A 15121-nucleotide genomic window follows, 5' to 3' on the forward strand; every position below is an offset into this window, starting at 1 on the left:
CGCCACTTTAGCAACCTTGGCATCAATCAAAGACTACTGAATCTTTAGCCTAGAAAGGGCCAAGTGGTGCGACGTGAGGGGCTGAGTCGCTGGTAGAAGGATCTGAAGACAAAGACATAGGTAGTTTGGGCACCAGCGATGGCCAAGGGAGGGAAGTTGGGAGCACGAGGAGAGGACAAGGGGAGGGAGATCTTGGGCGAATCGAGAGACCACATGGTGGAAATTTTCAGAGGGCGAGATGCCAAAAATAATCACACAATCTATGGGACAAACCAAAAGGTGATGGCAAGGATTGTACTCGTGAAGCAGGCAGCCATGGTGCAGATTTTCATGTGGGTAGACAGGGATTACTGTCAAGGTTGCTGATGTGAAGCTCACGGGGGAGAGAAACCTTTTGCACACCACGTGGCACAACCCTTTGCTAAATAGAAGATAGAAGAAGAAGAAGCAGCTCTAACTGGGGGAGGCTACCGGTCCCTCATTCCAACTACTTCTCAGTTGGGAAATGCCAACCACAGGCATTTCCCAAGCATCGAGGTCTTGAGGGAGGCCAGTGATTGGTTGTGCTGGCGATTGTGAATGACACGTGTCTAGATTTTTACAGTAAAGTATTTGAGGGGGTATTCTACGTAGGAATTGCTTTTGATCAAAGGGTCCAAATTTAATTCTAGCCAACCTCGAGCCTTGACAATAGAAGAAGAAGAAGAAGAAGAAGAACAAGCAACTTGCCATAAGCCAGCAAATTTGCCGAAAGATCCCAAATGTTTTGGCCCATCACAGTCTATTGCTCCTCACTGCTCCTCGATCCAACATGTGCTACTCTCTCACACACGTGCATGCTCTCTCATCTGGTTTGCTCCTCCCTCCAGCATGTGCTGCTCTCTCACACACGTGCATGCTCTTGGCATCTGGTTTGCTCGTGGGTGTAGTTGCCCTTGCTGTCCATCTTGTCTAGCCTTTTCTTTGTGCAAAGTCCCCTGAGCAAATAGGTGTAGGCGTATCATGGTGAAACGTTTGTAGGTTAGGATGCTAAGTGTTTTTAAAGGATGTCTACTATCCTAGATCCAAGGGTTTGTTTCTTACATTCTAGCCCAGCTCCTGGCATACTTGTAATTTAGAACTGCAAACCCAAGGACACATTAGCATGTACATCAAACACTGGACATCAACAATATGGCCATTACTATACATAGGAATATAAACCAGCCCTCCCTTCCCATTCTTGCCTTACTTGCAGCCTTCCCTCTTCCCCTCCTCTCTGCCTCCTCTCTTGGTCTAGTTCCTCTCCTTTAAGGCCTCTTCTTGCCCTTTTATTCAATCTTTGCTTTCTCTTTTCTCTCTAGCTTTCTTTGGACACTAGGAGCTCCTTTTTTTCCCTCGATCAATCCTAGATTTGGATTATCTTTGGTTCTATCCAATGCAACTTCATTCATATGCAATATATGTTCCGTTTGGAGACACATCAATTCTTGGTTAGACATTGTTGTGGTTGTACCCACTATTTTCAATATGTTTCACCCACATCTCCATGGCATTGGTAGGCTATCAAATTTTAAGGGCCAATAGTCTCTCTAGAAGCAGAGCCCACATAGGACTATGGTGCTTTGTAATACCCAAATCCTTGTCCATAACTGTGACCCACTTTATGCGTATGGCACACAAGTTTGTATCTTCAAAAGTCTAGTTTGTCACATGCTTTGTAGCTTCTTGGAGTGACCCTAAAACACCTATACTGAATTGCATCCATCCTTGTTTTTTTTTGTGATCTCATGTACAAGGTATTGGAAAGGAGCACGTGGGATCAGATTATTAGTACTTAACTACAATTTATTGATTTGTTTAAGTGTCCTTATGCTTGGTATCCACAGCTCCATGGCCTCTTATCTACCTTGAATTTCCTCCTTTAATTCTCTTCCCTTGCATGTACTTCCTCACCTTTCTCAACTTGCTGGTGTACCCATTTACGACCTCCCCCCCATTCTTGAATATTATCCATATTATGAGGCTTTCTTGGTGTACATTTCACTCTCTACTGAATCTTTGGATTTTAAGCTACTAGAGGTGCTAGAGGTATTATATATCTAAGATTTTTGTTTTCTATCCCTATATCACATATATATTTGGAAGCAATTTTGGCTTCCTTTTTGTCTTCTTTATTGCAGGCCCTCTAGTAAGGTTATCGATATCATGGAGAAGACAACACAAAAATTTGAGAGATGGGCAAGAGTTCAATACGTGTCAACATGGACTAGTTTTTAGTCTCAAAACATCCCTATTTTGATCTTCCATGTGGAGACATTGAATGGATTTTCCACATTTTGAAAAATTCACTCAATTTGGAATACACTTCACTCTTTGCTTCTTTGGGAAACCTCCTCTAGAGACTGCTTACCCTTTCCCATGTTGAACTCTCTTCATATCGATCTTTCCAATTAACCAGAGATTCTTGCCATATAGTATGTCGCGTTCTTTTTTCTTGTCTATCTAAAATTCTTTATGGTTCATGTGGTAAAGATGCGGGTTCAATGAGTTCAACTAGGACTTCATTTCCAATGAGATTATCGTCATCTCCTAATTTTCTTTTTAGCCTACTAACATGAAAAACTGGATGTACTCTACATCCCTTAGGTAAGGCTAACTTGTAAGCAAGTTCTCCAATCCTCTTAAGTATTGTGAATGGTCCACAATACCTAGGAGACAACCTCATCACTCCCTTACAATCTATATAAGGTAATCTAAATTGCAATCCCTACCTTGGATTTATGGTGGATTTGCAGATGCTCTTTGTAATCATGTGAGCCCTTAAGAACTAAAAATTTAGTCTTCAAAATAGACCCTTGTTCTTGATTTTCCTCACTTACAAAAATCCAGCCCTAGGGTTTTCTTGTCCCATTGCCAACTATTGTGATGGCCCAAGTGATAATACAACTCAAATAATGGGACATGGCCTCATTTACTGATAACAAGCCTAGGGCAATTTTGTTGCCCCTTTATTTCCCTCATATCATAGTATGCCCATGATGTTGCCATATAGCAATATTTTTAGAGGTTGAGGAATCATGGCTATCTCCTAACTTGCAAGGTGCCAATTCAACAACATATTCTTGGTTCTATTGTTTCTTTCTTTGAGCATCCTTAGATCTAGGTGTACTAGTTTTTCTTATATTTTTCCTCTTAATCTTTTGGTTGGCTATGTCATATCTTTTAGTTGGTCATTATCTTAGCTCCCTATCGAGCATGGAATTAGATAGGAATGGTCCATAAAATCTAACGTTTTTTGTCTAGCCATTTTTGTGAGGTTACTTTCTATCTCTAGATATAGTCCTATGTAGTATAATATGAACTGATTGGATCCCTAATCCTCCTAATGGTTTATTTTTTAAAACTCCTAGCTCCTCCCCAATAGATAATGGAGCTAGAGACTCTAGAGAGCCATGTCATGAACAGTATCTTTCTTGAGTTCCCTCATTCCTCCTCTTTGAGGACCTATCTCTCTCTAGAGTCTTCCCCCATGGCCAACACTTGCCATTTGGCCATTCCCTTTGGTGTCATGTGTCCCACTGTGACAAGGGGCCTTACCACAAGAGCCCTCTCTTGGGTTATCCTTTGCACCTCTTGCTAAATGCATAGGCCTAGGTGTGATCCTAGACTCCAGCCTTCTAGGTCTCGCTAATGCAAGTGCTATCAAGCCCTCTGGTTTCCTGCCTCACCATAACCAAGCCATAAGCTTCCACGATTATGATACGAGAAGGGAAGAGGCCAAAAGCCCATTTCATAAATAAGAATAGTCCTCCTCACAAAAACTCTGCATACAACTAATGCAGCTATTTGTCTCAAGGGCCTCTGCCTCATTCATTCAATGCTCAAGCATCATCTCTAAGCTTGCCAATTGCTGGAATTAACCAGAAGGCCAACAACAATTATTTGTAGAGGGCAAGTCAAGTTCTATCTCACAAATTGATTGAAAAACAAGGACAACTATGGATTGAGTGACAAAAACCATTTGCAATCTATTGCATTTCATCTAAGCGGACCAACGATCCCGAGCTTCTTGTGTTATGGTGACAACACCAACAAATCTCATAGCTGTGAGCTGAAGACAATAGATGAGTAAAGTGGTGTGCAACAAAAGAAAGCTTCCAAGATAGAGATCCATACCTTTGAAAGCTAATGTTCTTTGGTTTGAGACACCTGGTAGTCCGACCCTAGAGTCCAATCACATTTCGACCAAATTCGACGACGGGTTGTCCTGTTCAACCATAGTAATGAGTGAGATTTTAGCACTGCTACCAACCACGTAGTCCGGCAGTTAGACCTTCTCCAACTTGTATTTTTATTTTTGCTCGTAAATGGGGAAGTATCGCAATTGAGATGCTTAAAAGGAGACAAGGGCCAGTTGAACACGAGCACCTAGAAGAGATCATTCCCATGGTATGGACGCCACGTCCAGCAACATCCTAGTTGGACACACACCTCATGTCCCGTTTGGGGATTTACCTAAATATTGGTGATGCTAGCTAGTGTCCTTTTTTAAGCTCCTGCTAATTATGTAGACTGGTGAAGTCGACTTTTGAAGTGTACTCTCGTGAACAAGGTGTGAGTCCTGAGTCTCAGCTTTTAGAATTCAAGTCATCAATTTCCATAAATCAGTAGATGCCAAAAGTTTGTGTGTTTTTGGCAAGATATAGTTTGAGACCTTTTGGTGACTTTTATCTTTGTTGCATGTGCATATTTTGATGATCATATCTTTCTTTAGGGGTAATGTTTCATGCAGCGTTGGTGTGATTTGTTCATTTCATGTTTTGTGCTGTCTATTAATTGCGTGTGGTGCAATTAGAGCAACTTGAGCGGTTTCTCATACAAGAATTTGCAACTCTCACAGTCAGCCTTCGTGTGAACTTTGGCGGACTTCAAGTTTTAGGTGGAAAAGGGTTGCCACTAGGTGAAGCAGGCACTTGGGTTCACAATACCTGACGCGTAGCGTAAAAAAGGTGGTGTGAACTATGAAGGGCTTACTTGGCCCAATAGGAGGGACAAGTCGGATTACACAACTCCTCATGAACTGTGGGGATTGGGTATGGAACTGATACACACACCGAGGGGCCCCCTCAACCATTGCACCAATTACACGTTGGTGACAATTAATTGCAGCCGTCAATACGAGTCATGGACGTTGGGGTGGTGTGAACTGCTACATTGCATGACAAAGCATGTTAGGCGACAAGGGCGTAGGTGAGCAAACTCAAGCATGGAGTCAATGTCAACCTTGGTTAGGCAAAGTGGCCATCTTGTTCTCTGGGCTTTGAGCAAATTGGCCATGTCCTGTGTGGTTTGAGCTATGGCGACGCTAAGCTCTTAGCTACGGCGGGCAAAGCTCCGGATTCTCATCCCACGCATGAATTCTACCTCCTCTTCGCCTTGGCTGAATGTTTTTAGATTTTTCCAGGCCACATATCCGGTCGCTTTGGTGATGGCACATTTGGTTGGCTGCGCTTTTGGCATTTCGACCAAATTTCGAAGGAAAAGTGAAACAGACGACTATGAAAAGCTTTAGCAAAGCTATTGCAGAAGCCTTGGACGAGGTTTGCAGGCGTGCTGAGTTAGGTTTGAATTGTTCATGTCACAGGGGAGTATTACATAGTGCAGGAATCTTTCTAGATGGAAACCCAGGAATTCAGAAAGGAACGAAGATCGAGTTCCAATGGGATATTTCAATGACTAAAGGGATGCTCAACTCACAGAAGACACTGCTGTTTGTGAAGAATTTGGCCTGCTCACCTTTGGGTTCTTGGAGCTCTACCCTTGAAGCCTCAGAACTGCTTCGACATGCCTATGGATTTTGTACTGGCATTGCTGGGATGGGAAGTATGTGTTCTTATGACCTTTTGCAAAATCCATCAACTGGGCTTCAAGATAGCCGAGAGTGGACTTCTTCAACACCATAAAGTTTGAAGTTGAAATGAAGATTTTCTGCAGTTGAAATAAATAGTCGGTTAGCAGCCGAGAAAAGTAAAGAATCAAAGAAGACCAGCAGAGGGAAAGATGAGATGCTAAGCAAGCCATTATCTGAAAGTAGATGTAGATCCCCAACATTGAGGAGTACCAGAGATTTTATTCAGGTAAATGAGGCTGATCCTTCGGTTTCCTGTGAGCAAAGGGCAATAGATAAAACTGATGAACAAAGTCAGAAGGAAGACAGAGAGGGCACCAGTTTGAGTGAATGCAAATGAGTGTTGGTCATGGAAGGGCTTAAAGGCAGGAAGAAAGCTAAACGCTGTCATTTACCACGATTGGAACGAGACACCACACAGGCTATCATAGAGAAAGGAGCAGCAAGCAAGAGAAGCTTGGGTAATGATGCAAAAACCTTGTTTGCATTATCGGGCTTCAATTCCAAGCTTCTTAAGAAACCAGGGAAACGAAAATGTGCAGGCATTGTCAAGAATGGGATGGCTGTGTCCACTGACAGTGTTGATAAGCCAAAGGCAAGGGGATTGCAAGAAATCAGCAAGAATATCCCTGGACTGGGCAAAACTGCAGAGAAAACCTTGGTGAGTCAAGCTAAAGTCTCTAGCGATGTGTCTTTAACAACACTGGTTGTGCCAGATCTGGGAAAGGCTTCTGAAGTCTGCACAAAGTCTCGAATGCATCTCCTGTAAACGTGGCCAAAATATCTGGACATTCCATGATCTTACCTACAGAGTCTAAAGCCTTTTTTGATGCAGGCATAGCTGGGAAAGGTCAGAAAAGGTTGTCAAATGCAAAGAAGTTTCACACTCTAGTGATGGACCTTAAGACTAAGCAGGAGGTGAAGGGAGAGAAGCAGTTGGATCCTCTACATTCACAACAGTTGGATTGTATGAAAAGGTCTACCAAATCTGTAAATTTTGGTGAGTGTATTCAAAGAATCACTGGTGAGCTCACAGGCACACCTCCAATCACAAAGTGCGTGGATCAATGTTTGGTTAAGAAAGTACTTTCTGATGTCAGCATAGAGCCTGGGATGAAGAACAGAGACACAGGCTCAAGCTCCAAGCCTTTGGAATTGTCAAGGAACCTAACATTGTCCTTTAGTAAGTCTGGTGATGAAAATGTCTGCCACACTTTGGTGCAACTTCTACAGGGCTTACAGCTCCTTGCAAGGGATCCTTTAAAGATAGCAAGCACGAAACACCCTTCAATTGGAGTCACAGCTGCTGTATTAAGATTTCGGGATGTGGTATCTGAGAAGAGTTCAGGCTATGGTGCCCCATTTCTGATATCAGGGGAACACGACGTCTACGCACCAACCTACTAACAGCACTGCCCGTCCTTTTGGAAATGTCTATCAGAGTGCTTCCCAGATGTAGACTCTTGGATTGTGGGGGGCGACTTCAACAATCTAGAGTTTGCAAAGGACAAACAAGGAGGTGCTTCCTACTCCGAGATGCTGGCAACAGAGAGGAGCACTTGGGAGTAGTTCATCTTCGCGGTCAGTGCAGAGATCTATGGAGAGAGGTGGAGTTCATTGAATCCTAGGCAGCCTCCTCTTTTCCTTTGGATAGAGGAGATATGATGGGCTGCTAGAGCGCCTAGACTGGTTCTATGCTGGGGACTTGACGCCGCATAGAGGGGGCTTTACAGGGATTCTGGTGGGTACTACGTTATCGGACCACTCCCCAACGGGTCTGCACTTAGATTAACCCTATAGAGGTCGAGTCTAGAGCTCCAGGCCCCGATCAACAGGGACCCAGCTCTAGAGACTACGGGATGAGCATGGACGGATGCACTCAGACCCCTAGGAGATTCTTGACATGACCACATTTCTACCGCCAGCTGTTCGAGTCAGAGGAGACTCCCTTGGTCCTTTTAGCCAGAGAGGTAGTTTGGGACTAGGTTCCATCAGTGGTCCCGATGAGTATGAGCAGACAGCTAGAGACACCGTTCAAGGATGGGAGGCCCTCAAGGCCCTCACTCCCCAGAAGTGCCCTTGGGAGGACGCTCTGATTCTAGTCTTCTTTCGGAGTTTATTGTCACCTCATTGAGGCAAGCTTGTTAGGAGATCTTTGACTCCCACTCCCTCACTCTTTGCCGGGGCTGGATTTTCTTGATCTCGAAGGGAGGAGACAGGTTCAATATTTGCAAGTGGAGTCCGATCACCCTTCCTCATATTGCATACAAGATCCTAGCCAAGGTCTTGAGCTTGTGGTTGTGTCCTTATCTCTTTGACATTAACAATGATATGTAGATAGGCTTTGTTCAGGAACATAGCATTCTGGATAATATCTTCACCTTTGGGAGGCCATAGACTAGGCTAGGGATGAGTCACAACCCCTAGCCATCCTTCTCCTGGATTTTGAGAAGGCTTATGATAAGGTGGGATGGTCCTTCCTGGAGGGCACTAGTGTCGATTGGGTTTCTTAGACTGGTAGATTCGAGGGATTTCAGCCCTATACGCAGGGAGCTCTCGCTAGATGCTCATTGGTGGCCACACCAACGAGGCCTTCATAGGGATGGAGGAGATACCGGAGGTTAGAGATTGGGGTGTTGCATTTGGTTGTCAGTGGATCTCGTAGGGGCGGACAATGAGATATTTCGATTGCCAAGTAGGGATCAACAAATTTCCCCGTTCCTAAAGAGCTACTACCGAAGCTTCTATATTGGAGCTCTCTAGCAGGAAGGGCTCTTGTGGCCAACCAGGTTCTCTTAGCCATGGCTTGGTACATCGCTTTCTCCTAGTGTTTTCATAGGGGTTGCATGGGACAACTCAGGTACCTGGTGTGCAATTTCCTCTGGGCCAGTTTGAACGGCACGAGGAACACTAGGGCTAGGGTTGCTTGTCAGGAAGTCATCATGCTACATGCTCGAGGTGGCTTTGGCATCATTTATTTGGATATGCCAAGCAGAGCCCTTTTGGGCAAGCTAGTGGTTTGTGGCCTTAGCACAGGTGCAAAGGCTTGGAAGCTCCTCTTGCAGAAGAGGCTTCTTAGGAACACCTTCGCGTGGTCAGTGGAAGTAGTCCCATCGGTTGCTCTTCTCGGGGGTCCCTCTCACAGGGAGGGGATCCCCACTGATGTGATGTCTTTTCAGGTCTGGCAGAGACTGGTAGGAGGAATCATATGGGCGCCAACTAGTTGCAGAGAGGAGTTTGAGCGCCAGCCCCTCATCTGGCATCCGGAGGTACGGGATCAGGATGGTTGTATGCTTGGATAGTGGACACATATAGGTTGGGCTCAGTGGGACAATGGACCAGTCCCGTTTGGGGCTTGGAGCAGACCCCCTTTGACCCCGAGGGGCATCTGAGGGTTCTCTCTCATTTGCAAGGAGCCGGGCAGCCGAATGAGGAAGATAGATGTAGCCATACTAGAGGCATGAAGGGTAGCTCTATAGACGGGCATATGATAGATAGTTGAGACAGTTCTCTAGAACAAGTGTCCCTTTGCAGGTCATGATGCGGCGAGGTAGTGGTCGAGCTAGTTTCTTCAGAGTAGGCATGGGGGGACTTCTTCAATCTCTCAGAGGGAGACCCATAGATGGATGGGAGCCTAGACTCACCGCAATGGTAGCAGCTGATCAGGGTGGTGGGCCGTCTAGGAGGGTTATGGTTTATTAACCCCTCCAAAATCTCGGATCAAGAGGTCCCTCGGTGGTGACTTTGGTTCTGGGACGGCTGCCCCCTTTGGGAGATCTAGTGGGACCTCAGGAAAGTGGTTCTGGCCATCCAGGGTAGGTCACACAGAGAGGATGGAGGAGATACTCTTCTTCTCCTACACGACACGGACTTGACGGCGACTATAGATGGAGACATTGACCTGGACTCTTTCAAGAGAGAGACATTGGGGAGAGCAGCACGATGTTCGCTCTTGGTTCTGGACACGACTATGGTCCAGCCTTTGACCCCAGAAGATCTCATACTTTTTCTGGTTGATCATTGTCTTGGAGATGATCCCACACTACCCTTGGAGCTGCTCTTGTGCCAAAAGGATAGGATCCCTTCGGAGATTGTGGTGTGGAGGCAGAATATCCACCAAGAGTTTACTTGGCGGCCTGGTTGACGCAGGGGGGTCATGCCTTCCACATTGATAAGGTCTCTAGCCTATAGGATACTTGAAATCCCACATATAATGATCGAAGTAGGTATGTTCTAGACCCCACACTAGGTTTTCTATGCCATGAGTATGATCATTTTATGGTCTTATTTATGATGATATTCTGTTTGAATTTTTATTAAATATCTTCTGTAAACTCATGTAGATTTAAGTGTATATGTACATAATATGTTGACTTTGATTTCAAAAATCTATAACTTACAAACTAAACACTATTTCCACATACAACCAATCTTAGATTAAATCTAATTTTACATACAAAATTCTCGTGGCCAAAAACCCTCGGTGTTTGGGTGGAGAGGAAGGTGAGAGAGGGAAGTGTTCAATTAAATTATTTTGCATGGTTTCCCAAATAAAACTCATCAGGGCACCTACTATGTTGACTTCTTTTTTCCTCATGTCTACATGGTTTATAACATTTAATAAATTATGGAAAAATGTGATTAATTTCGAATGACATCTCTTTTTATTCATATGTCTAAATCATGTCTAATAACCAAGAAGCATGATGAATAGGATTATAATGAAGTATGCCTAATAACCAAGAAGCACCATGAGTAGGATTATCAAAGTTACAATTCAATAGTAGGAGTAGGTTCAAGAGGGGGAGCAAGAGTATGATCAACGGCAAGGGTGGGGTTAGTAGTAGCATTAGCAATGCAAGTCCTATAGCAAGAGCAAGAGTGACATAGGTTTAGAGTAGAAGCAGTAGATGTTTAGAGTAGAATAATAGAAATTTAAATCAGGATATTAGAGGTGCAAATCAGACATTACAGACGTGCAATGTGAACTACTGGGAAGCCCAAATTTCCAAATTATGAAATCCTTAGGATCCTCTTGAAGTTAAGATTTGGCATGGGAAAAGGTATATCAAACTTGTTCTCCTGACCCCTAAATTCACTCTTTAATTTTGGAATCTAGTGAGCCAAATTGTGGACTTAATTAAAGGATTAGGCCTCCATTGAACCCACCATCACTCATGAAACCAACCTCATCACATCCCCTAATCCATTCATTTTGACCCCTAATCTCCCTTGTTGATAGGCACATAAATGGGATATTTTCTCCTAATGGTAGGGAGATAAATTAGAGACCTCCTCCGTGACAAACCTACTATCCAATGCATTCCCCTCCTTGAACTTTTGATCAATTTTTAAATCAAGAATGCATCTTCAAAGTAGTTTTTGTAGTTCAATGTATATCAATATTGGTGCAATATCCCTATAGTAGAAAAGCATGCAAGCAACAAAAATATTAGAAGAGACAAAGGGACTCAAGAAATACATAAGAAACTTGGCACATGATATAGCCCTTCATGTTAGTCTTAGAACTCAACTAAGGCAAAGGTGTTTGGATTATTCAAAACATGGGACCATATTGTCATGGACCATGCTTGACGACACAAAAATTTAAGTCCATAATACTAAAAGTTTCCATGCTTTTATTTAATGGACTTGTCTAACAATACACGAGGAGGATTCATTGTGAATGGAATAAGCACAAACAAAACCCCTTGGAATCATTTAATTAACCTTAAATTAAATCAATGAACTAACATCGTAGAAAGAACCTCGACTCGTAATATAGGCTAGCAATAGAAATAAGAAAATTTGAATGGAATGACTGGCGTTCTTTTGTATTTATGCAGTGCATGCCTGTGGGCGTAACATGGAACTACAAAGAGGTGATGGCAAGTTAATTTTATTGAAAAAGGGCTAGTGTAGCTTTATACTATTCTATAACATCTTCAAAAAGCAATTCATAGTCACAAATGACCATGCTTGAAATTTATAAACAATCCCTTGGCGGTAACTATATAAACATGCAACATAATAATGGAAGAGGATTTTAAAATTTAGGGGACTTACTGGAGGTTTAGGGAAGAGGATTCTTAAATTTAGGGGACTTACCGGAGGTTTAGGGATAGGAGTGGTCAATTATGACATCTACATGTATGGAGAGGACTTTTAGTTTCAAAATTACACATATAGTGCCGAAGAGGTGCAAAAAATTATGGCAACTTGCTTTCCTTTGAAAGAGTGATATTCCAATTCCTGATGTTGAATACAATTTCTTAGAAATAGACAAAATCTTCTTTCATTAGTTCTCAACAAAAGTTACATAATCTCCACGGGTGTGTATCCTTTGCAAAACTGACCAATAAATTGAGATGGAAACATTTATAAGAGCCTTTAGTCACGTGGATAGAAGCTGACAAAGTGAGACGGTAAATCAAGTTGGAAACCAAAATCCAGAAAAGAGGCTTGACATGGATAGAAGCTGCCCATTCTGTTGGACCTTTATCAGCTCTCAGAATCCTTGTATTTGTTGCAGGAGAGAGAGTGCAGTGCTTTACAAAGGCTTAAAATTTGTAGCACGTAATGAGAGATCCCTGACAAGTATTGCATACACAATTTGCTTCATATTTCTCCGCGAATAATCATTGTATGTTCCTAATGCTGATTGTGACTAAGCAGGGAAGCCTCTGCACGAATTTACCACTGCTCTTCTGAAAATCTTCACAATAATCTTGGCCAGAGGGCTGTAACATGAAGGCTCCCAAAAATATCATATTTTTTCGTGAGTGCTACCTTTACCTATACTTCGCTTTCACTTCACTGTACAATATTACCCCAAGGACTGTAAGTGCATAGCCAAGCATGCCAGTCACAGTGACAGGGTTTCGAAATAGCAGCACTGAAATAACAACAGCCACGGCTCCCTTTGCGTTTCCAAGGACCTGCATAAAGTAAATTGGAAAATTCCTGGGAATGATTTGAAACAATGTGATAGTTTGCTGAAAGAAATTGAACGTCATCAAACATAAATGGACCACGTTGAAACTCGTAAGTTTGTGTTAGAAAGCAATATGAAGCGACTGCATACACAGATTAGTGGTCAGCTGCAGCTTCAGACATCCACACGAGTCATTAATTTACGGAACCTAAGGAACAGTCCCAATCTACATCTGAGTCGCTATTGAAATACATTAATTCAACTGATTATCCTTAAATGGGACGTATAGTGACGTAATTTTGCTTACCTGCAGGGTCAATGCACTCGTATGTTTGGTAACTAGGAAATTGGTTAGATTCACAAAGTAAGCCATGGCTGAATTGACTGACAAATATAAAATGATCTTTGGGTCCTGCCTAGCTAAGGCAACTGTGATCCCCAGCACATTAGACTCCATAAGGAGCGTTGCTGGCAGCAGCACAACAACAGCAATCGGAGCCATGTACAGCAGCAAATTCATAGAGTTCAATTTCTCCCTGTATCACCTCAAAAGTACATGAAAAAGTTAGCCACAATGACGGCACGAAAAGAGAGTACGTCCGAACCAAAAGAGAGTCTTGTGTACACGTTAAAAAATCGTTGGAGAGAGAGTGCATACCCTTCAGAAGAGAGAAGAATTCCTTGCAGCACTGATTTGAATGCTCGAGCAGCAGTTGCACTGATGCACATTATAAAACCATACAGATGAAAGCTGGGTTCTCCCTGCACCCAAGCCAAAAAAATTGGGAGCATTAAGATGATATTCGATGTTCAGCTTTGAACAGCACAACAGGAGAACGGCTGAAACTAACTGTGCGAAAGATTCTCACCCCGCTGGCGATGATCACTCCTGTGACCACCGGGACTAACGTAAGGTAGGTTACCCACGTTTCTCTTTTCAAGGTCACGGCGTAAGCAAACACCGCTGTGAAGAAAGGCGTGGTAGCTCCCACGGCCTGGTTGAAGGAGACCGGCAAGAACCTCAGCGAGATATTGCCACCCACAACCGAGGCACTAAAAATGACACCGAGGGATGCGATCTTGAGGAGCTGGATGCGTGAACGGACAGGTTGCAGAGGCACAAGTCTGAAGCAAGCGATGGCTGTGTAGCTGAGGAGGGCACAGGCCGTCATGTGGCACATGGTGAGGAAGATGGGAAACTTGAAGCCGTAGTTGGAGAGAAGGTATTTGTTGAGCAGCAGCACGCCGATGTTGGAGAAGTACCAGGAGCCGATCAAGCCAGCGTTGAGCAGCTTGTTGGAGATTTTGCTCGCCATCGCCGAAGCAAATCCTCCATGGTTCATGATGCTCAGGCCTCGCGAAGCCTTGTCTTTCCCGTGCATCCTCTTCGATAGAAATTCAGATGCTTCACTCAGTCTCCCATAGCCAATCTCTCCTCTCCATGCAGGCAGCATCGGCGCAGCATCAGCTCCTGGTTTCATCGATCTACGCACGGCTCTTGCAGCACAGGCCTGCTTAAATCTTGCCTGCGCTGCTGCTTCCGCAGGCGTAGGGGGTGATGCTAACTTTCAGCTAACTCCTTGTAACTGCCTTGTAGCCCCATCGGCAGCCAAGAAGTGGAAGAGCTTCAAGATTGGCATGGCGGACGCCCCGGGATCCTGTCCAGATCTGAGGCAGAAAGAAAGGATTAGCCTTGACGAGCTGTGGCAATCTTCTTGCCCACATTTCTCCTCCGACGGAACGCTCCATTTTCTTGCAAGCAATCACGGTGCTCGGCATCTTGCACTCTAGAGTGCACCTATTTAGTCTCATCCTCGGACGTGCTGGTTTTCCTGAGCCATAGCCGGCAGCAGATCAGCCCTCACTCTCGCAGCCCATTCTGACGCAGCAGTTTAAGAGCTCCCATCGGTAAGAACGCGGAATGTTCGCTTCACAGTTTTGCATATTTACGTCGCGTGAGCTGCTACCGAGGGAGCCGAGCGAGGAGAGGCGAGGCTTCTCGTGATCCATCCAGCGCGGGGGGGCTGCTTCTTCAATCAGATGGTTCGCAATCAAATCAAACAAACAGATTCACAACGGAAAAACACCCGGCAAAAGATGCGTGACGAGCAAGGAGGGCGTGAAAGGGAAGGCGGGGGAAGCTGGTGATGGCTGGCGATTGCGAAGGTCGATGGAAGAGGCGCCATAGCCGGTGCTTGAATACCAGCTTTGACGAAGGGAAGTCCCATGAAGATGAAATGGTAGTTGGCAGTTGGCCTTTCACTTCTTTTGTTAGACAAGGTTGTTGAGAGTTGGAC

At 44.2% G+C, this 15121-nt stretch overlaps 1 protein-coding gene and 1 pseudogene across 1 annotated transcript; one reads left to right on the forward strand and one right to left on the reverse strand.

The window, feature by feature from the left end:
• The first annotated feature begins 138 nt into the window (after positions 1-138).
• On the forward strand, positions 139-7297 carry LOC147896082 (uncharacterized; annotated as a pseudogene).
• A 4928-nt stretch (positions 7298-12225) lies between these two features.
• LOC147896083 (putative sugar phosphate/phosphate translocator At3g11320) lies at positions 12226-14807 on the reverse strand. Its single transcript, XM_087382464.1, has 4 exons — positions 13694-14807; positions 13483-13586; positions 13132-13360; positions 12226-12828 (listed from the first exon to the last, which is right to left on the reverse strand). The coding sequence occupies exons 1-4, from the start codon at positions 14303-14305 to the stop codon at positions 12682-12684; spliced, it is 1092 nt and encodes a 363-aa protein (XP_087238590.1). The 5' UTR covers positions 14306-14807; the 3' UTR covers positions 12226-12681.
• Positions 14808-15121: the final 314 nt, after the last annotated feature.

The sequence above is a fragment of the Dipteris shenzhenensis genome, chromosome 12, assembly GCF_047967505.1.
Source record: "Dipteris shenzhenensis isolate YYH24624 ecotype China chromosome 12, Dip_SZ_1.0, whole genome shotgun sequence".
Taxonomy (NCBI): Eukaryota; Viridiplantae; Streptophyta; class Polypodiopsida; order Gleicheniales; family Dipteridaceae; genus Dipteris; species Dipteris shenzhenensis.

What these genes read in the sequence shown, in the direction of transcription:
- LOC147896083 (XM_087382464.1), bottom strand. Translation starts at nt 14,305, where the DNA reads ATGAAACCAGGAGCTGATGCTGCGCCGATGCTGCCTGCATGGAGAGGA. An exon ending in GAGTGATCATCGCCAGCGGG is followed by an intron (nt 13,587 to 13,693) that starts GTGAGAATCTTT and finishes GCTTGGGTGCAG; the next exon opens with GGAGAACCCAGCTTTCATCT. An exon ending in ATTCTTCTCTCTTCTGAAGG is followed by an intron (nt 13,361 to 13,482) that starts GTATGCACTCTC and finishes GAGGTGATACAG; the next exon opens with GGAGAAATTGAACTCTATGA.